This window comes from Schistocerca nitens, chromosome 5, assembly GCF_023898315.1.
Source record: "Schistocerca nitens isolate TAMUIC-IGC-003100 chromosome 5, iqSchNite1.1, whole genome shotgun sequence".
In the NCBI taxonomy this organism is placed as follows: Eukaryota; Metazoa; Arthropoda; class Insecta; order Orthoptera; family Acrididae; genus Schistocerca; species Schistocerca nitens.
This window is the reverse complement of record NC_064618.1, coordinates 412,630,347-412,653,951: the sequence shown is the minus strand read 5'-3', so window position 1 is coordinate 412,653,951 and position 23,605 is coordinate 412,630,347. Positions and strand designations below refer to the sequence as shown.

The following is a 23,605-nucleotide window of genomic DNA, read 5'->3' as shown; positions in this document are numbered from 1 at the left end:
CAACACAGCAGCTGTCTACAAGTGCTGCAAAATGCATTGCAGATGACGATGGACTTTATGAATATCTCTTGTAGGAAATTCACACAATTAAACAAAACATAGATTACAATATTTCATTTGCTATCACCTACATTTGTCCTGTTCCCCACCGTTTTCATTAGTTTCCTCGGAAACTGTAAAAACACCACTTATGTTCATATGACGTTTTTGGTTCAGAATCACCTCAAAGCAGTTGTCTTGTGACAGCCAGAGCGAGAGCACCAGCAGCAGCGAGTACTGTTTGTATAATGCGTTTATTTTGCATTTTGTTTACGACCTTCCACTAAGGAAGGGATTCTATTTGTGTTTATCTGCTCTGCATAGAAACTAACAGTTCTTGATCGTTAGGAGAGAAATTTATTTTGTACTTATTTGCTGCGCTTAGCTTTTAAATAGTTTTTCTGGGAAAACCTAGCTTAGTTTTCGCGTCTCGTATTTCAGTGAGTGTTTCTTGATTATCAGAGTAGCTCATCAGAAGATTATCTTGGGAATTTGTCACCGTATAGAGTAGGGTAAACATAGTCATGTGTAGGGACTGTGGTTGTTGTGAGCGGACGCAAGGAGAATTGGCCACTCTTCGGGGGCAGGTGGAGGCTTTGTCTGTTAGGCTCATCGAGCTCGAGGCGCAGGCGTCGGCTCGTAGTGGCGTTGGGGCAACTGTGGTGAGACCTATGCCTACTTCGGTGGCCTTGGAATCACATGGAACCCCTGATGTCGCTGCGTCTTCCGGCAGTGAGCATCTTACCGGTCAGCCATCACTCCAGGGTGAATGGCGGACAGTGGTGGGCTCGCGTGTGCCTGGCCGAAAGGCGAAGGTGGGATCTGGCCGCGTGGCAGCTGCCTTACCCCTTTCCAACAGGTACGGGGTGCTTCCTAGTGGTGATGACATCGTTTCCGAGCCACCACAGGATGTCTCGCCTGTTGGGCCAGTGGCCGATTCTCCGGCAAGGTCCCGACAGTCACAGAGGGCGGGCCTATTAGTTATAGGGAGCTCCAACGTTAGGCGGGTTATGGAGCCCCTCAGGAAAATAGCGGGTAGGTCGGGGAAGAATGCCAGTGTGCACTCGGTGTGCTTGCCGGGGGGTCTCGTCCGTAATGTGGAGGAGGCCCTTCCGGCAGCTATTGAACGCACTGGGTGTGACCGGCTGCAGATAGTAGCACATGTCGGAACGAATGACGCCTGCCGCTTGGGTTCTGAGGCCATCCTTGGTTCTTTCCGGCGGCTGGCTGATTTGGTGAAGACAACCAGCATCGCACGCGGAGGGCAAGCTGAGCTTAATATCTGCAGCATAGTGCCCAGAGTCGATCGCGGTCCTCTGGTTTGGAGCCGTGTGGAGGGTCTAAACCAGAGGCTCAGACGACTCTGCGACTATAATGGTTGCAAATTCATCGACCTCCGTTATTGGGTGGAGAACTGTAGGGCCCCCCTAGACAGGTCAGGCGTGCACTACACACCGGAAGCAGCTACTAGGGTAGCAGAGTACGTGTGGCGTGCACACGGGGGTTTTTTAGGTTAGAGGGACCCCCCTTGGGCGAAACGATAAAATACCTGACGGCTTACCAGAGAGAACATCAGCATCGTTGATAAAGAACGTCCGTCCTCAGAGACCAAAAACAGGAAAAGTTAACGTAATATTGGTAAACTGCAGGAGTATCCAGGGCAAGGTTCCTGAATTAGTATCGCTTATTGAAGGAAATAGTGCGCATATAGTATTAGGAACGGAAAGTTGGTTAAAACCGGAAGTGAACAGTAACGAAATCCTAGACACAGAATGGAATATATACCGCAAGGATAGGATAAACGCCAATGGTGGAGGAGTATTTATAGCAGTAAAGAATTCAATAATATCCAGTGAAGTTATTAGCGAATGCGAATGTGAAATAATCTGGGTTAAGTTAAGTATCAAAGGTGGGTCAGATATGATAGTCGGATGCTTCTATAGACCACCTGCATCAGCAACCGTAGTAGTTGAGCGCCTCAGAGAGAACCTGCAGAACGTCGTGAAGAAGTTTCGTGATCATACTATTGTAATAGGGGGAGACTTCAATCTACCAGGTATAGAATGGGATAGTCACACAATCAGAACTGGAGCCAAGGACAGAGACTCTTGTGACATTATCCTGACTGCCTTGTTCGAGAATTACTTCGAGCAGATAGTTAGAGAACCAACTCGTGAAGCTAACGTTTTAGACCTCATAGCAACAAATAGACCGGAACTTTTCGACTCCGTGAATGTAGAAGAGGGTATCAGTGATCATAAGTCAGTGGTTGCATCAATGACTACAAGTGTAATAAGAAATGCCAAGAAGGGAAGGAAAATATATTTGCTTAACAAGAGTAATAGGGCACAAATCGCAGAATATCTGAGTGACCACCATCAAACGTTCATTTCTGGGGAAGAGGATGTGGAACAAAAATGGAAAAAATTCAGAAACATCGTCCAGTACGCCTTAGATAAGTTCGTACCGACTAAGGTCCAAAGCGAGGGGAAAGATCCACCGTGGTATAACAATCATGTACGAAAGGTACTACGGAAACAAAGAAAGCTTCATCATAGGTTTAAGAGTAGTCGAATCATAGCTGATAAGGAAAAGCTGAACGAAGCGAAAAAGAGCGTAAAGAGAGCAATGAGAGAAGCATTCAACGAATTCGAACATAAAACATTGGCAAACAATCTAAACAAGAACCCTAAAAAGTTTAGGTCATATGTAAAATCGGTAAGCGGATCTAAATCCCCTATTCAGTCACTCGTTGACCACGATGGCACCGAAACAGAGAACGACCGAAGAAAGGCAGAAATACTGAATTCAGTGTTCCGAAACTGTTTCACTGCGGAAAATCGTAACACGGTCCCTGACTTCAGCCGTCGCACGGACGCCAAAATGGAAAATATTGAAATAAACGATATCGGAATTGAAAAACAACTGCTATCACTTAGTAGCGGAAAAGCATCCGGACCAGACGAGATACCCGTAAGATTCTACAGTGATTATGCTAAAGAACTTGCCCCCTTTCTATCAGCAATTTATCGTAGATCTCTGGAAGAACGTAAAGTACCTAGCGACTGGAAGAAAGCGCAGGTCGTTCCCATTTTCAAGAAGGGTCATAAATCAGATGCGAATAATTATAGGCCTATTTCGCTTACGTCAATCTGTTGTAGAATAATGGAACATGTTTTATGTTCTCGTATTATGACGTTCTTAGATAATACAAATCTCCTTCATCATAACCAACATGGATTCCGCAAACAGAGATCATGTGAAACTCAGCTCGCCCTATTTGTCCAAGAAATTCACAGTGCCGTAGACACTGGCGAGCAGATTGATGCCGTATTCCTGGACTTCAGGAAGGCATTTGATACGGTTCCGCACTTACGTTTAGTGAAAAAAATACGAGCTTACGGAATATCGGACCAGGTTTGTGATTGGATTCAGGATTTCCTAGAAGAAAGAACACAACATGTCATTCTTAACGGTTCAAAATCTGCAGATGTAGAGGTAATTTCGGGAGTACCGCAAGGAAGCGTGATAGGACCTTTATTGTTTACAATATACATAAATGACTTAGTTGACAACATCGGTAGCTCCGCGAGGCTATTTGCAGATGACACGGTTGTCTATAAGAAAGTAGCAACATCAGAAGACTCGTACGTACTCCAGGAAGACCTGCAGAGGATTAATGAATGGTGCGACAGCTGGCAGCTTTCCCTAAACGTAGATAAATGTAATATAATGCGCATACATAGGGGCAGAAATCCATTCCAGTACGATTATGCCATAGGTGGTAAATCATTGGAAGCGGTAACGACCGTAAAATACTTAGGAGTTACTATCCGGAGCGATCTGAAGTGGAATGATCACATAAAACAAATAGTGGGAAAAGCAGGCGCCAGGTTGAGATTCATAGGAAGAATTCTAAGAAAATGTGACTCATCGACGAAAGAAGTAGCTTACAAAACGCTTGTTCGTCCGATTCTTGAGTATTGCTCATCAGTATGGGACCCTTACCAGGTTGGATTAATAGAAGAGATAGACATGATCCAGCGAAAAGCAGCGCGATTCGTCATGGGGACATTTAGTCAGCGCGAGAGCGTTACGGAGATGCTGAACAAGCTCCAGTGGCGGACACTTCAAGAAAGGCGTTACGCAATACGGAGAGGTTTATTATCGAAATTACGAGAGAGCACATTCCGGGAAGAGATGGGCAACATATTACTACCGCCCACATATATCTCGCGTAATGATCACAACGAAAAGATCCGAGAAATTAGAGCAAATACGGAGACTTACAAGCAGTCGTTCTTCCCACGCACAATTCGTGAATGGAACAGGGAAGGGGGGGATCAGATAGTGGTACAATAAGTACCCTCCGCCACACACCGTAAGGTGGCTCGCGGAGTATAGATGTAGATGTAGATGTAGAGCACTTACCTTTCATTTTGACACATCCAATATGAAGTCTTTGTACCAAACGTCTACGAGTGATGAATCAAGTAATGGGAAGCAACTTCTGCTTGAGACAAAATGTTCGCTGACGCTAGGCGTCCTTTAGCCTGACTCTGGGACGACAGGACTACCAGGTTTTACTAAGCAGGTGTGCTCCATAGTACCTACGCCAGTAAATTGACAGTGTGCTGTTCACCAAAAAACAACCGTAAGAATGAGTGTTTCTAAGGGGAGAAAGATATTTGGTAGCGAAACACGAACTTTAATTTTGCTGGGCCTACCACTTTTCATGTGGAGCAGACGTTTCGATTACAATCAACACAGGAGGCAGGCTGTACTCTGCGTACGTCCTGCCGCCTCTCAGGGGCATAACCAATACAAATGGGTACCTAGTAACGCCAGGAATTGATGCAAATACTTTTTTAACCCTATATAATTACTTTTCATCGTTGACGAAATAGCGGGAAAACGGGGCTACAAGCCTCGAAAATTTATCATGTTACATTAAAACTGTGTATCATTTAACTGAAGTCTGACGCAAATTCATTCTTAGTTTCAACCCAATGCATTATTAACGCATTAGTCACTACCAGCTGACAATTTATTTCCAAAACTGCACTTCAAACACACTGAGTTTCGTATCACAGTTCAATTTCGGAGAATAATCGTCTTTTTTGTTTTTCATTCTCTTTTCTGGCAACTGTAAAACCCTTTTGCCATGCAAAATAGTCTCTTCTAAACGAAAATATTCGTTCTAATGATAGAAGAATACTCCAGGCTTCAATTCCCAGTTTTGAAAAATCGCTGAAGTTAATACGCACCCACACAGCAATCTTTCTTTTGCGAAACGAGAAATCGAACATCGCTAATATCCTTCAATTACATTAAAAACAAAATAAAATAAGCAGATCTAGAAAATAAAACTGTTTAGTTATGTGGTTCAGTATGTGCTGCAACGTGGTTCGGCGTCCAGGTTAAACTATGTCGGTCATAACTGGCTGGATACGCTTAAAGAAAGAAAGGTTCGCATTTATGGGCATTTATGCGGAGTGGACGACAAGAGTTTAACAAAACTGTTAACAACTTCTGGATAAATAACCAAAAACTAGCTGTACCCGAGAAGTTGAACAAATATAGAAATTTAGAAAATAAAAGAAAAAGAAGCAGGGCCAGAAACAAATGTTTCAGAATTGAAGTGATAAGAGTCGAAAGCGATCTAGGAAAGAATCCGTAGAAGGAAAATAAAAATAAAAATAAAATAAAAAAATAACTTGGTGAATATTTGAAATGAGAAATAGAAAAGATGAGACACTATTGAAATTAACAAGGAACAGTTGTATCAGTCACTTACGTAACTTCGTCACACTAAACTCCTATGAATGGAGGGCAGTTCCCAACATATTTCACAACGCATTTAACATCCATCTTCTGTAGGTTGAAGAAGCTGAAGAACAACTCATCAATGCTCGAACAAATTGATTTCCTTTAGTAATTTAAAATATTTTTTGAATTAAACTTCTTTACCGAAACAGATAAAGCAAACCACATTTCTTGTTGTCACTATGGACAATGTATCTTATAGAGGATACAACCAGTCAAATTAAAATTTACTTCACCACGCAACTTTTTGAAATAGTCTCACTTTATATGGATACACGACGTCCTATGCCATAAAAAAATTTTACAATGAAAATATAACGGCGGGATTAGCCTGAACAGTAACACTGAACATATAACAGCGGCATTAGCCTAACAGTACTCTACACAATACTACCGTCCAAAATATTCAGCAGGCATTTGTACACAGACGAGCGATCGTTGAAACCAGCTATCAAAACCAGTTTGGAAAAATCCAGGGTTCAGCTTCCTAAACCATGATTTTAAAGCTGTTTTAACATCATCCAAGTCACGACACGTATAATCACGTAGTTTGTTCTGAATCAGGGTTGTAGGGTGAATGAGGTACCACTGACAAGCCCATTTTTGCAGTCGTTTGGGTTGTGAAAAATGACGCGTGGAGGCGTGCATATCGTGACGAAACTTGATGGCTTGAAAGTCTTTTAGTGCTCTCTTTTTCTTATTGCCTTCTTAAGTTTCTTAAGTGTGGTTATATAGGTTTCGCTGTTGACTGTGAACATTAACGCGTCTGTCTCCTCGAATCACTTCATCAGCACGTCCTCGCCCGGCCTGTGTGTCATTTATCTGTAATGTCCATTTCTCCGTTACCACACTTCTTCGCCCAAGTTCCACACTGCTGATATCCGTTGCAACGTTCCCTTGCACTTCCTTCATGAATGAATTTAAAACAGCTTAAAAATACTGGGTCAAGAAACGAAAGACTGAATTTTTCCAAACTGGTTCTGGTGGCTTGATTCAATGATGGCGCAAATGTTTACAAATCCAGTGGGACTATGTTGAACGGTAATGTAGTGTATAGGAGGCATTACTTTTTGATCCACCATCGTAAATTTTTCGAAAACTGTTTAAAAACTTGAGTGTTGTTTCGGGAGGAACGGAGAGAGACATCTTTTTAGGAGAGATAGGAACACGAACAAATGGTTCAGGGTACAGACTGGAGTGGAAGATGAAATCCGGAAACATGGAGGAACAATATGCATGAAAAATTCCAGAAGGAGGGCTTTATTCAGCAGTGTATTGCAAATAGATATAGAAGATGACGATGATACTGTTAGCTAATGAGTTGTATTAAACGATGTAACCTACAGAAGTGGATTTCGCCAATTTCTGCATCTCGTTATTCAAACTTGTTTTTTTTTTTTTTAATTTTTATGTACAGATCTGTGGCCACACAGAAAAAATTCGAGCTATCGTGAACTTTTAAATTACTCTTTGACTCTGTCCCCAGTTTTCAAAATGAATCGGCATTATAGGTATCAACTGTAAGGGTCCTCTGCTATATAACATGAGTTATGACAAGATGTTAATCTTCGAAGCCAAATGTTTGTTACATACTAAGCATTAAAGTAAAGCTACTTTCTTGAAAAAAGTAGAATGCTCTATATCGGAAAGGGTACACGAAAAGTAATATGTTGGAAAATTAGAAGAAATTTTCGAAAAAGACAACTATCCTCCCGAACAAACTTTGCCTATTAGCATAATTTCTTATTACGTTCAAATTCCGTGGAGTTCAAATCGAAAGGGTTAATGAGAGTTTTCAGCGTTATATGCCTTCCAAATGCACAGAAGGCGCTATGCAAAAGAAATGAAAGCAACTGGTCCTTGAAACTTTGCCTTGGATAGTGCAGCGTTTTATCGTACATGCAGGTTGACTGAAAGAAGAAACTGTATGAAATACGTTTCAAAGCTTTGACTACGCTATAATGTGTACATTCCGACAGTTTAACGGGAAGAATATTGAATATTACGAAATGAAAACGGATGGTAAGTGGTATGAGGAAAGTGAGAGTGGGAGTGCAGGATGTTTTTCGATGTTGCAGACTATCAACGGCTACGAAGTAACAAAAGTACGAGCAATTGTGAACAAAGCTGAAATTTCTGAAAAGTTAACCACACATAAATGTAAAGCGACATTCAAGGTACAGAGTGGACCAGAACACTAAAGAAACCGGCAGTCAAGTGCTTCTACGAAGGGCACGCTCTGTCTAGATCCATAAAAAGAAGAGTAAAACTTTCATAACAAGTTTCCTGACGTCTGAAGAGACGTGCAGAAACGTAAACGCCCACTGACTTCAAGCTGTTGCTATTCGTCTTTTGCCTGACGCGTATCCGGGTATACAGCTTATTACAAGACTGCGGTCTATTTCGCTGTTTAACTGCTGTTCTTCCGGTGCAAGACGAACATGCAATTTAAAAACATTTTCGCGACATCTCATTTCCATTTAACTCCCGCTAAAAGACGGAAAGCAGTACTCCGCATGTACAGGGGACCCGCAAGTATGTTGACATTTGAAAATTCAATACTTCACGTGATAATGTAAGTTTTAATAACATACGCTCAACATGCTGGCAGTCATTTATCAACAAAACAACTGTAGTCTGGGAAAATGTTGTGAATAACACCGAAAAGCCTATCATCAGTAGGTATGGTGAGAAACTGCCGTCAGACGTTGTCTTTTAGCATCACAAATAAGGTAGGACGATCGCAGTAGATTTGCGGCTTCATGTAACCCCACAATCAATAACCACACGGATTAAGGTCTGGGGACCTGGGAGATCAAACATGACGGCCGTGGCGGCTCAGCACGCGACCCACACTCACACAACCCGGTGCGCAAGAGATATTTCACCCGTGTAGCAATATGAGGTGGCGCGCCATCCTGCACAAAAGTTCGTACCTTCCACGAGGTGTTTATCAGTCAGGTTAGGGACGGTGCAATTCTACAACACAACGGCGTACCTGCAGCTAATTTTATACACGATTCTCATGCGGCTTCACTGACTTGTTGCTGTCGAGAGCCATCTGCTGGCCAGTTTTAGCGCGCTCTTTCGTTTCATTAAAATCCCATGTCGTTTCAGGCATGTGTATCAATTTTTAACTTTCAACCTACACTATTCCGTTAATTAGTGCATTTTCAAATACTAACGGACTTTTGAGTCACAATATATATATATGGGGGGGAGGGAGGGGGGTCTGTAAGATGGTGGTGGTGGTGGTGGTGTACACTTGCCGCTGCAGTATTGCCACATCGGCTGCAGGATATCGACCGGTTATGGGCGACACACGCACACACACACACACACACACACACACACACACACACACACACACACACACGGCTGGTCACTTCATAAATGCCGTTAAATGTGTAACGCGGAGCAATGTTGGAGGCATGTCGGAAATGGGAGATGCTCTTGTCTAAAGATGATTTTAAGTGACCAATGACTGAACTGCGGCAGACGACGCGCTTTTTAACCAACTACAACCAAGTGATGTGCAATGAATCCGAGGAAACAGCGGTCTACAATCTGCGGCAGAACTAAAATCACGATCGCTTTGTTCACGACGATTAAAGCTAATCTCTGCGAGCAAACTCCACACAGAGGACTTTCAGTTTCAGCGCTAAAAACAAACTGTAATTTCCTGCTGTCATTGGTTACCAGAAACTACCCTCACATTAGCACACGAGCTGTCGAGTTACCAACCGACGAGCAGTCGTCGTTGGCATTTGGCTGCGGATTATAGGCGACACGGACACATTCCAAACAAAAGATAATTACAGAACGAAAAATAAGAGCATATAAAGTCAATACGATAGTGGCAATGACGCGGCAAAGAATTAGAAATATAAAAATTGCACTTAAAACAATTAACTGAATAAAAATGATAAAATATTTTTTGATTACATTATGGAATAAAAAATCTTCAACGATTGACGAGATTTTTTCTGCAATTTCCGTTTACATCTTTTAAAATAAACCAGTTCCGGGTACGCTAACCTATAATCGTCTACACGCCAGCTTCATGCGCTAACCATTGCGCTCTGTCGCAACACTTTGTTGAGTAATTATATTTATGACTGTGGTGTTACAGTCGTAAAGACGAACTGCAGCCTTAAAAAATTCGGCTTCACGCAATGTCGTGCGAAGATTATCTAATGTAAGCAGCTACGGTCGCAGGTTCGAATCCTGCCTCGGGCATGGATGTGTGTGAAGTCCTTAGGTTAGTTAGGTTTAACTAGTTCTAAGTTCTAGGGGACTGATGACCTCAGATGTTTAGTCCCATAGTGCTCAGAGCCATTTGAACCATTTTTGAACTGTATACGTGGAGCTGAATCGCGTCTTGTGTGGAAGTATCCTGTAGCGTTTTGGTTAATGCTGTGTATAAATTGCGTGCACTCCACCACTGGCATCGTGTGTGTGTGTGTGTTTTTTAGGTGTAGTCATCATGTGTGATGAAACATGAAATAAAAAGCCAGATCCATAGTTTGGGATCCAAACACTTCAAAAAAGAACACTGGTTTGGACGTGAACTGACCAAGTGTTTTGGCAGTTTGGCACCTGCGAACAGTTCAGGCGTGACGCTGAGGGCTCTGATTGGAGGAAACCCACTGCGTGAAGTGTCAATTATCAAGTAATTTTTATTGGACTATAGATCGAACGCTACTAAACTGATACTCCAGTATTTCCTTGCCTGTGGGATTTCTGTATTACAATCTCATTTTCAAGCGAGCTCATTTTCAGTACAAAAAAAGCCATTCTTACAGATGATGGTGTGGGTATATCATGGTTACTGAGTGTAATTAACGTTACTGCAACTTTTCACATGACGATCACAACACAAACAACATGACTGAGGAGAGCACGTGCAGCATGTCACAACCTTTCGGACTTCGACGAAACATTGGCATGAGTGGCATAGAAGCGAGCATCATACCGACCGATCGCACGAACTCTCGGGTACAGAGCTGTGACTGCATAATGAGCGACAATGAGATTGACTAAGGTGGGCACGCGAAGTCCGTATTGCATCGTGAGAAAATTGCAGGATAATTCAAATGACACTGCAAACACACAGATGGTATCAGCTGAAATCCCGACAGAGGTAACAGAGTGTCACAACTAACCGTTGGGAAGAGATTCCTCAAAGTTGGTGTGCGTCGTTTACCGCTGCTACAATATTACAAACAGAGATTTTCACGGAGTATAGCACTGTGACACTCAGTGGCACTCTGAAATGTTCAGCCGTGAGTGCAGCGTCTGTTTGTGACAGTCAGATCTACGCCTATGTTTTTGTAAGAGTGATTCTCGAGACCTGTATTTTCCCGCTGGAGGCGGAAATCGACCGTGTCCTTTTCACACTTACCTTCAGCTATGTGAAATAACCACTGTAAAACAAAGTCTGAATGGGAGTTTGAACCGCCGCCGTATATCCGCTGCGTTGAGAACCGCGGCGCGGCTCTCGCCCTGTCACAGTGGCCTGTTCTCAGACAGGGCACGTGATTCCGGCGGCGCGCCCGCTTACTCACCGCATGCAAGCCGGCAAACGTTGCGACACAAACACTTCGCAGCGCCTCTGCGACGACGTGACCCGACGCTCGCAAACAACCACACACTTGCAGCCCTACTTCAAGGTTATACAGGCCGCACGGTAGCTGGCCTATACCCGTCACGTTTCTCTAGTCCAGGGTCATTATTACGTCTCGCTGTTAAGCAGCTAGTGTACACCCGAGATAACACTTTTCAAGAGCGTTATCAAAAATTAAAAATGTACCTACAATTTCCGTGTGGCTATCTAAATGTGACTACAATCTCCGTGTGACTGTCTAAAATGATGAGAATGTCTAAAAAACTCCCGCCGGCCGGCCGCGGTGGTCTCGCGGTTCTAGGCGCGCAGTCCGGAACTGCGCGACTGCTACGGTCGCAGGTTCGACTCCTGCCTCGGGCATGGATGTGTGTGGTGTCCTTAGGTTAGTTAGGTTTAAGTAGTTTTAAGTTCTAGGGGACTCATGACCACAGCTGTTAAGTCCCATAGTGCTCAGAGCCAAACTCCCGCCGAATCTCTTCCCTTTTCCATTATTCTTCAGCAAAGCAGCCGTAAAATCTAATGAAGTCGTAATTCTGTATGTTGCGTGACACATTGTCCACCCCATCGTTATGCTTGCACATTTAACAGAAGTGCACAGTGCTACTTGTACTTACAAAAACAAATAAAGGGCTCCGCAACTGCTATACAAGCGGGAAAACAAATATACAGGGAGTATAGTTAACTCCACCTACAGTCTTCTACATCTACATCCATACTCCGCAAGCTACCTGACGGTGTGTGGTGGAGGGTACGTTGAGTACCTCTATCGGTTCTCCCTTCTATTCCAGTCTCGTATTGTTCGTGGAAAGAAAGATTGTCGATATGCCTCTGTGTGGGCTCTAATCTCTCTGATTTTATCCTCATGGTCTCTTCGCGAGATATACGTAGGAGGGAGCAATACACTGCTTGACTCCTCGGTGAAGGTATGTTCTCGAAACTTCAAGAAAAGCCTGTACCGAGCTACTGAGCGTCTCTCTTGTAGAGTCTTCCACTGGAGTTTATCTATCATCTCCGTAACGCTTTCGCGATTACTAAATGATCCTGTAACGAAGCACGCTGCTCTCCGTTGGATCTTGTCTATCTCTTCTATCAACCATGTACTGTAACCTACTACCTTTGTTTTCGGATTACGTTTCCTTAGGATTCTTCCAATGAATCTCAGTCTGGCATCTGATTTACCGACGATTTATTTTATATGGTCATTCCATTTTAAAACACTCCTAATGCTTACTCCCAGATAATTTATGGAATTAACTGCTTCCAGTTGCTGACTTGCTATATTGTAGCTATATGATAAAGGATCTTTCTTTCTATGTATTCGCAGCACATTACACTTGTCTACATTGAGATTCAATTGCCATTCCCTGCACCATGCGTCAATTCGTTGCACATCCTCCTGCATTTCAGTACAATTTTCCATTGTTACAACCTCTCGATATATTACAGCATCATCCGCAAAAAGCCTCAGTGAAATTCCGATGTTATCCACAAGGTCATTTATGTATATTGTGAATAGCAACGGTCCTACGACACTCCCCTGCGGCACACCTGAAATCACTCTTACTTCGGAAGACTTCTCTCCATTGAGAATGAGATGCTGCGTTCTGTCATCTAGGAACTCTTCAATCCAATCACACAATTGGTCTGATAGTCCATATGCTCTTAGTTTGTTCATTAAACGACTGTGGGGAACTGTATCAAACGCCTTGCGGAAGTCAAGAAACACGTCACCTACCTGGGAACCCGTGTCTATGGCCTATTATTGTATCACGCAATGCATTTCGGGCCTTGCGACGCCGTCGTCGAATTTGAAGTCGTGGAGAAGAGCTTCCCCATGATCTGAGATTTTCTCGCAGCGAATGCCTTAGAGTAGTAGATTGTCGATTTTGTGCTAACCGATATGTTAATAAAACGTTATCAGGTGAAACAGACTGTCTTTTTTCACCATAATTATTACAAGTGATCATGATTCCCTCAAGCATGAACTAGAAAAATAAAATAAAGGGAGCTTTCCATGATGTTGCACTAGCATTTAATATGGTTATTTCATCATGGGTCATCACTGCGTTCAACACAGCATAAAACCATCACGAAACAGGAAAAATACTCCATGGCTGTAACAACAGCAAGGTAAATAAGGTAAAAAACAAATTACAACTGAAGATGAACCCACAAATCCCTTAATGTAGAATTTACTACACTGTGACTCAACGTGGTTTTTGTTATACTTCCTATACAATCAATACAATAACATCTGCAATAGTATATAACATTAAAAATTATAGAAGAATATTAAGGACAATATTTTACATCCTCGACAGAAAAAAACGCGTTTTTCGATAAGAAACCAATGGATTCATACTTTACGTCGTGAGTAGCTCTGTACGAGAAAGTTCTGGTATACTTAGTACAAAATTACTAACAGAGCTTCCAAAACAAGTAGATTTTTTATATTTTTATATATTTTTTATATTTTATATATATATATTAAACGAAAAATAAATTATATGGTACGAATACGGCAAATGTGTCCCCTTCCTTACCTACGATTCTAAACGGATTTAAGACACTACTGAAATCACGTCAACGTCATTCTGAAGGCCCGCAGAACACATCATCTTTTCCTTGCTCGCTACTCTCTTTATTTCGACAAAACGTGCCCGTCAGCAACGCGTTTTTCGCAATTTAGTTCGAGTCGTTTAATTAAGTCTCGCTGTCAAGGCGATGCTTTCCGTTCTTATTCAATAAAAGCTTTTTAAAAAGGTTTGAAGTAGCCAAAAGATCCGGAACAAAGATTTTCCTCTAACAAAAGGTTTAACAAGAAAACTCAGCCTTGCTTGTGCTGTAGCTTGTTTTACTGTCGGCACGAAGCAAGTTCTGATAATTCGCACGGTATCCGAGGCACTTTGTCATGCTCGACAAAAATGTGTTCCTTTGAAGTGTTTTTTCCCTTCGCTGCCAATTGCTCTTGATAATTTCGTTAAGTTTCATTAAGATAAGTTTAATCTGCGAAAAAATAAGTAGAGCATTACGATTTTATTCGTTCTGACATCAAGAACAGCTTCTATCTACAAGGAATAATTATTTCTACAGGTTGATATTTAAAATAATTACATACAACACACTTATCGGACCTGGCTCATAATCGTACAATACACGTCAAGGTTTCTCTCTCTCTCTCTCTCTCTCTCTCTCTCTCTCTCTCTCTCTCTCCCTCCCATACGTGGCTTCTTCAATCTACTCCAAGACCATTTTATTGGTAGTTCTAATAAAACAGTGATCTGTGTGTGTTTACAAAATGCTCTACCGATGAGTCAACTTATTCGTCTAGATATTCATCAATAAGCAGTCTTAAGGAAAGGGTCATGTTGAGCGGGGAGTTAGGAAACTTACGTCTAAAATTTCACAAGAAATGTTTCCAATCAGTGTGGCTATATAGCCGTCACCTATGCATCTCAGTTATCTTTCACTGACAAATAGAATATCAGCAAGTTCATGACAAAGTAAATCTAGGACATTTCTTTGTAAAAAGGAGTCACCCTTGAGATAAAAACTACACACTTTCCTTAATGTACAGATTTCGCTAATTTTAACACTGTGTACTCGTTAAACACTTTTCGTACTGCATTAAAATTTTGAGCGGCGTTGTATTGTAAGGAGAGGCGTACAAATATGTGGCCATAATGATGTCTTTGACAGTGAAAATTGTTAACATGGCGCTGGGGTATGGAACTACTAAATAAATATTTGGAGGAGCCCGACAGTGACGTCAACAGTTTTTAACGCTTCCAACAATTGCTGATTTCCACACGTACCCTTTACCACCCGAAACAACTGTTTTGTTTGTAGTCACATACTGGGCAGATCCAACCCATTTTGATGCTGATGTTTACTTAACATAGTGAGTGACTTAATATTAGATTCTGTTTATATTCTACAAATTGTATCAGTAATTATAAACAACTACTTTCAATACTTATTAACAGACACTTTTGAATCCAAGGGATAATCTAGTTCAAGTGAACATTCTACCTATATTCGAAGTCCTCGTTTCAATTCCAGTACTTTTATTCTGCACTAAAACTGAAATTTCTATATAATCTGCCGTTTCTAACAGCTTGTTTATTTGTGTGTGACATTTGTTTATTGGAGACAGCTTGATACACCGACAGCAGGTGTCAACGGAAGAATTCGTTAATGTCATTACTCAGTTTTTATTTACTAGGAAGCGCACAAAAATACACCTTGCCTCAGCTCAAAACGATTTTGGAAAACAAGTGTACAAGGAAATTAAACAAATAAATCAAGGAAATGGCTGGAATGGAAGACATAATGTCGACTATAATGAAAATGAAGAGGTGGGTGGACGGGACGTGTAACCAGATGAGCATATTTCGCGAGAGAGAGACTTTTTACAGTTAATCCATATAAACTCTGTAGGCAAGGCGGCAAATATGTAACAGGCTACACACAGAAATTATTTTTATCGTTCAGTTTTTGTCGATTAATGAGTTAGTACGTAATTATCATTTACGTCTGACCTACATTCATGTCTAGGTGCCCATATAAGTACACCATCTCTCAGCAAGCCGTTGGCCTTATAAGCAAAACTACTCTTTCTTCAATTACGTAAGCAAGTCCGACCAATAGAACACTATGAACGAATAATTGTAGCAACTGAATCCCCGAGGGACAAAAAAATTCGTCGGTTCGCTATATATTCCCATAGAATACGCGAGTTGCTGTCTCATATCAGAAATCATTAAAACGTAGAACAGGATGTTGGTAATGCCATACGCGCGTCACATGCAATTCTTATCACGACATTTCGACGTCGACACTGGGTCAGGGCAGCGACGTTTTTCTGCAAAAGATTTCCCTGAGACCTATAGATTGGAATTTCAAATTTTCCTGAATCAATTATGCGACACCAAGTTTTGTTTTACTAGTTTTCGTGGCCGTTAACGACATTTTTTGAGTTTCCACGTCTCTTATTAGTGATTACTGATGATAGGCTCAAGTACAAGAGAAATCCTCGGAGGAACTCATTTAGAACTGTTATCAGTAGAAGGAACCATCAGTGACCTTCAATAATTACGTCACATCACGTTTCATTATTGACTTGAAGTATGACACTGTCAGAAATTCAGAAGACGAATGAATGAAATTAGTGAAACGATGCGAATCTTTAAAATTAATTACTGATGTACAAAACATGTGCGTTCATAAATGGATCTGTAATTATATTCTTCTATGAAATTAAAACCCAAGTGTTTGCTTTTAAGCGAATAACGACTTCACAGCCATTTGAAAAATTTGTGACGCGCACTTCCCAATTAATCACGCAATGAAAACGTACCTGCGTCCGAGAACATTAAACAGTTTAAAGCTGTTCTTCATAGGGATGGCTGTTATCGCTGAAACAACCGGCTTTCGGTTATATCGCTTTTTCCCCACACAGATTTAACCGAACTTTCAAAACCGCTCAATATAAGTTTCTGAAATAAGCGATTTTCGGTTTTTTATTCCTATTATTTCCTGTAATAAAATTAGAAATAGCACGAAGATTGGACAATTTTAATTCAGTTTTTCTAGAGTCAAAATACTAAATGGGCAAATAAAAGAAAACTTTTTCCGACCACTCTTCACTGCTTTCCTGGCGAAAAGTGATGAATGATTGAATACTACAAAAACTCATCAATATTCTGCTATTGATTCTATTTTTTTGAACTCACTCACTTGTTTTAATCGCGGATCATTACACTATTTGAAAAGTACGAATAGTCAGCGCTAAAGAATGAAAATTGCGGCTGAAGAACCCTTGTTTTCCGTATTAATTCGTCAGTTTTCAAAGGCTACAAGCAGTTAAAGGCTTATTACGTACACACAGGCAGCGTATCAGATACTTTCTATTTTTATTGTATACTCTGAACGAATTGTTGTTACGTTTTTAATTTCTTACCGTTTCGACAGTGCTCTTCCTCTTTTATTATTTCACAGAAATGGCAGATTAATCCTTTAAAGCAAACGAAGCACTGGTACGCCACTTCGTAAAAATGTTTCGAGACTAGGGTTGGTGCCATTCTGCAATTCAATTGATTTCCAGCGACGGCAGGCCAGGTAGGTGTACCTGAACATTGCAGGTACACGCATACCTTAACGACACGCAGCAACAAGGACAGCGATGCTGTACCAATTCTTATGCCATATCTTTGTTGCTCGTTTCTGTCGACCTGTTATTAAAACAACACTGGTCGCTTTTCCCATTTTCTGTAATAACGCAGTACTTGAAACCAACGCACATTTATGAATAAAAATTACTCTTTTTTAAAAAAAGGTTTATTTAAAAAAGAAAAATTTTTGGTGCATTGCTGGTATGACTAATTGATATAGTTTTTTAAAAGTGAGAAGTAAAAACACCTGTTGTAACCCAGACCAAAAAAATAATGAAAATAAAGGTTATTCAGAACTAAAATGCCGGTATCGGTCTTAACCGGTCGGTTTATCCAACCCCTACTTCTTTCTGCCTTTCCTTACGCGACTGCACATCCGATTGTTTCCGACGCAGAATCTCAAAAGTGATTTGTAACGAAGTGACTTCAGTCTACGACCGCTTGAATTCTTCTACGAGTGTCTCAGAATTCTCCGAGATCTTCCTAAGTTTTCCAGTAAATTCAATTTCCCGTTTCTCAAAACAAGTCGCCACCCTGTGGCTGTAGTGACTTCACTTGCGGTAATATAATGTGAGAAACCTACTTACCCTAATACAAGAGAAATACCGCTCGAAGTCAGAGTGGGCGCAAAACAGAAGGCGGGCCAACATTAGTGCCAGGTTGTGCAAGTAGGTAGGAGCGCTCCTTACGCAGTCTGAAGCGAGGTCTAGGCTAGGGGTGAGGCTGCCAGCAACCGCATGCAAGCAGGTGGACAACGCGGCGGACGCTACCTTTATGAACCGTTTCGCTTTCGTCAGGAGGCCCAGGGTAGTGTGCCGGGATGCTTCGGGTCCCAGCGGCACCATCTCTTTCAGCTTCTCCAGGCAGTTTCGCAGGTGGGCCCTCCTGCAACAGAAACATAACGACCGCTATTGGCATGCGGCTCATTAACGGGCAGAAATGTTGAATATTCTGCTAAAAACGCCAACTGACTACGTCATCGTTACGGCCTGAATATCACCGCACACTTATTAAATTCACAGCAGCACAATACCATAAAGCTTTGCGTCTATTTGTACATCATTTTTTGCATTTTTTACTAAATTACACTATCTGAGGATACAGTAAGTACACGATACGCAGCATCCTACAGATCTAGAACTCTGGCAGTCATCGGCTAGAGACCGATTTAAAAAAGTTGGCATTTGACAACTAGAGGGACGGACGTTCCCACCATCAAAATCCCAAATTGGGGGACGATCTGTTATTGTCCGCCCGCACAGTACTGCCACTTCCGCGGCACAAGGTGTGCCATATCTTAAGCTGAAAGCTTTTCCGGACGCGAAAATACAGTCTATTCCACGAAAAAATGTAACTTCGACCTTAATTAAAATTAACGACAGATTCTTGACAGCCTTCGAGACACTACATAGATCAATACCATACGTCAACTTCGGACCTTTTCCGCAGTTTTTGTGGGGGATAGAGGCTTCAAAATGATTTCCTATCACCGACGAGAACGGAGCGCTGTAACGGCGTCATGAAGACAGAACCTGTCACGGCAACGTCGCAGCTTTTAACCTTCAACGTCAGATGCCAACTAATTTAAATCACAACATAGACCTGCCTACGAAGTCTTTCTCGGCGTTCTCGGCTAGCTTGCCGCGTCAAATCGGTATAAAATCTGAAGTTTTCGATTATTTCTGCCACCCCCGCCCTCACCCCTATTCCCAGCCCATCGCTGCCGTCAGAGGCTAGGTATAACTGTCGTGAATAAGACGAGGCTCACAATTTTACACTCAGAGTACGGCATCTCATTGGATAAATTACTCGCACGTCATGATATGACGGATATGGCGAATGCTGAATCGGCGTCCTTTGCGCCCAGAGATTTCGTTTGCGCTCGGTTGCAGCGCCACTACTCTCATCAGGCAATAAACTATGTGAACTTTTCCTCCCTAATTTCCTTCGTCAAGAGCCTACCACCGCGGTCATGAAACTAACCTCCTCGCTATTTTCACAACAACGTCGAAAGCTTGAGATTTTGTCTGAACTTGGCATGGCGAGTTCACCTACAGTTCTTTATCCATTACCTTCATCTGTTGCAGTGGCTTGTCCTATATCTCTACCGAATAAAGCCTATTAATACCGTGTAGACAAATGACGTAAAACCATAGCGTATAATGCCACCGTACCTTCAGCAGCTTTTCAGGAAAAATAAAAGGTAACGAAATACATTTTTGCAGAAATGTGGGTGTCCGCTTTGTTATGGCATAACATAGTCGTTTTGCCGTCTCAGCCACGCAGAGCAGATGAAAAAAAAAAAGCCTCTAGTAAAGATGGAAATGTAGACGGGGAGCGGTTTTTACTTATGTCAAAACAAGAAATATACCTATGTCAAATTAAACGTTAATTCCCTAAATAATAGGGGAACTTTGTGTAAATATGCAAAGTGCAAGGTCGAACTATGGGCTACAGACAAATTTACATTACAGTTAAGCCTTTATCGATCGTTATTCCTAGAAATTAGTAACAAAAGAACGGAGAATAATACGACTGAACACATTATACAAGATACTGAAAGAAAAAATTACAGTATATATTGACATACACACATTGATAAGTGTCACACCGCAATCTAATATCTGTATCAATTGCCTCAGATGTTACTCCAGAGATCAGTATGCTCTTCTTTGGCTAAGCATAAAGCTCTCTCCAGCCACTTCCTTAGTCAGCTGCTAGAGACAGCAGCTCTCTCTAGAACAATGTGGAGGAACGTTTCACATGTCCTGAAGGAGCAGGTACACCCCGTCGATCACGACGTTAAGGAAAATCATCCATGTTTGCTTTACCTAAGAGTCATACTCCAGTTGATGAAATGACATAACACTTTAGATTATTTTAACTGTATCACCTGTTTGCAACCACGTTCCTCATCTCTGTCATAACGAAGTCTGAATTACCTAAAACTTCGTCGCTCAATGTCATTATGAAATAGACAGACCTGCCCCTCTAACTTCAGAAGCAGCATACTGGAGTGTTAGATTCGGAAGGCACGCAATATGCAGATCGGATACGTGCGCCGTATTTGCGACGGTTGCTCTGCTTTAGTGCTGTTTTCCACATCTGCCTATGCAACTGCAGGACGGGTTCCCCGTATCTGCCACAGAAACAACACACATACATAGTTAAAAAACGAAGGCACACAGAACAAAGTTTACAACACGTCGACACAGATGCGCACAAAGAATTAACGGAGCGTGCGACTGATGCGACAACAGCTGAATGAAAATGAAGAAACGAAGCTCATCCAAAAGAACATTATGCCAGTATTCCGTATCAACAGCCGTGGGGCAGTGTAGCCCCTATGATGGGGTAATTTTCTACATTTCTTGAATCAGTTTTCGATATGCTGTCCTCATCTGTTTTTTTATAAGAGTAAACTGCTCAAGCAGGACTGCCTTAACAGATATAACATGATTATGGTCTATGAACTTTCAGCATTGCACTTGATAATGGCATAAAAGCTGAAATCGAGATAGTAGAGAAGATAAATACAGTAACACACAGTCAAATGGCGATTTACTCTTTTCATGGTTGGTTCAAGACCATAGTGGATTGTCTATCAAAAGTACACCCCTTCAAAGGCGTGACAAACGCTGAAAAAATAAATTTGTATTCAACTACTACGAGATTTGGCGACAGGCCGTTGCTATATTTATATGTATAATAATTTGTTACTCATACTGTACTTGAAAACCATGTAACCATTAATGGAAACAGTAATTTTCGGTATTGCCTTAGTTTTTAAAAAATTATATTCATAATGTCCCATTTTGTAATATGCCTGTGTAGTCTAAACATGACTAGTATTGGCATTAAGTCAAAAAAAAATGTCCGCCCCAGTGGCTGAGTGGTCAGCGTGACGGATTTCCGTCCTCTGGGCCCGGGTTCGATTCCCGGCTGGGTCGGAGATTTTCTCCGCTCAGGGACTGGGTGTTGTGTTGTGTTCATCATCATTTCATCCCCATCCGGCGTGCAGGTCGCCCAATGTGGCGCCGACTGTAATAAGACCTGCGATATGGCGGCCGGACCTGCCCCGCGAGGGGCCTCCCGGCCAATGACGCCAAACGCTCATCATCATCATCAAGTCAAAAAATGATGTAGACTGATCAAGCACCTGAAGATTAGCTTCCAATGCTCGAAATACATACTGCATTGTAATAGAAATCACTACTGGCTGAAGTCGGTTTGTTTTTTATTTTACGAAAGTAATACAGTCACGGATACTACGCTGACGGCAACGGATAAAATTAAGAAATAATAATTAGTCCTATCGACCGTATGAAAAATTGTAAACCAAACAGAAGAAAATCGTAAAAATTGACACTGTACCGGTACTTCAACTTTTAGCCACGAAGTAATTACCCGTAATACTGTAGATATCCACAGATGTAACCGCGATACTCACTCATGGAGCATATTTATCCTCAAGTATTAAGTCGCTTTTGGAAAACTAAGGCCTCTTATATAAAAATCAATGCGATTCCGCAAACAGATCTTGCGGAACCCAGCCAGCTCTATTCGTCCACGAGATCCATAGCGCCTTAGACAAAGGTGCCCAGGTTGATGCCGTGTTCCTTGACTTCTAGAACGTATTTGATACAGTTCCGCACTGTCGTTCTGTGAACAAAATACAAGCTTACCGAGCATCAGACCAGAGATTTGTGACTGGGTGCGGGAGTTGATAGCAGACAGAACTCAACGCTTCGTTCTTAACGGAATAAAATCGACAAATATGAAAGTAATTCCAGGAGTATCTCAGGGGAATGTTACAGGGCCGCTACAAGTTACAAATTATATTAAAAATCTAGTGAATAAAGATGGAGGCTCCGTGAGAGTATTCAGGGACGACGCAGTTCTCTATGGTAAGAACATAATGGAACTCGTAACTCCTGCAGAGAACCGAAAATACGAGTGCAGTTCAATAAGTAATGCAACACATTTTTTTTCTGAAACAGGGGTTGTTTTATTCAGCATTGAAATACACCAGGTTATTCCCCAATCTTTTAGCTACACAACACTATTTTTCAACGTAATCTCCATTCAATGCTACGGCCTTACGCCACCTTGAAATGAGGGCCTGTATGCCTACACGGTACCATTCCACTGGTCGATGTCGGAGCCAACGTCGTACTGCATCAATAACTTCTTCATCATCCCCGTAGTGCGTCCCACGGATTGCGTCCTTCATTGGGCCAAACATATGGAAACCAGACGGTGCGAGATCGGGGCTGTAGGGTGCATGAGGAAGAACAGTCCACTGAAGTTTTGTGGGCTCCTCTCGGGTGCGAAGACTTGTGTGAGGTCTTGCGTTGTCATGAAGAAGGAGAAGTTCGTTCAGATTTTTGTGCCTACGAACACGCTGAAGTCGTTTCTTCAATTTCTGAAGAGTAGCACAATACACTTCAGAGTTGATCGTTTGACCATGGGGAAGGACATCGAACAGAATAACCCCTTCAGCGTCCCAGAAGACTGTAACCATGACTTTACCGGCTGAGGGTATGGCTTTAAACTTTTTCTTGGTAGGGGAGTGGGTGTGGCACCACTCCATTGATTGCCGTTTTGTTTCAGGTTCGAAGTGATGAACCTATGTTTCATCGCCTGTAACAATCTTTGACAAGAAATTGTCACCCTCAGCCACATGACGAGCAAGCAATTCCGCACAGATGGTTCTCCTTTGCTCTTTATGGTGTTCGGTTAGACAACGAGGGACCCAGCGGGAACAAACCTTTGAATATCCCAACTGGTGAACAATTGTGACAGCACTACCAACAGAGATGTCAAGTTGAGCACTGAGTTGTTTGATGGTGATCCGTCGATCATCTCGAACGAGTGTGTTCGCACGCTCCGCCATTGCAGGAGTCACAGCTGTGCACGGCCGGCCCGCACGCGGGAGATC

General features: G+C 42.0%; 1 protein-coding gene across 1 annotated transcript in view; it reads right to left on the bottom strand.

Moving 5' to 3' along the window:
* Positions 1-23,605, bottom strand: part of LOC126260867 (max dimerization protein 1-like) — a 715,242-nt gene that overhangs the window by 112,002 nt on the left and 579,635 nt on the right. The window contains exon 4 of the mRNA XM_049958290.1: positions 18,435-18,549. Within this exon, the coding sequence (XP_049814247.1) occupies positions 18,435-18,549 (115 nt within the window). The remainder of the gene's footprint in view (positions 1-18,434; positions 18,550-23,605) is intronic.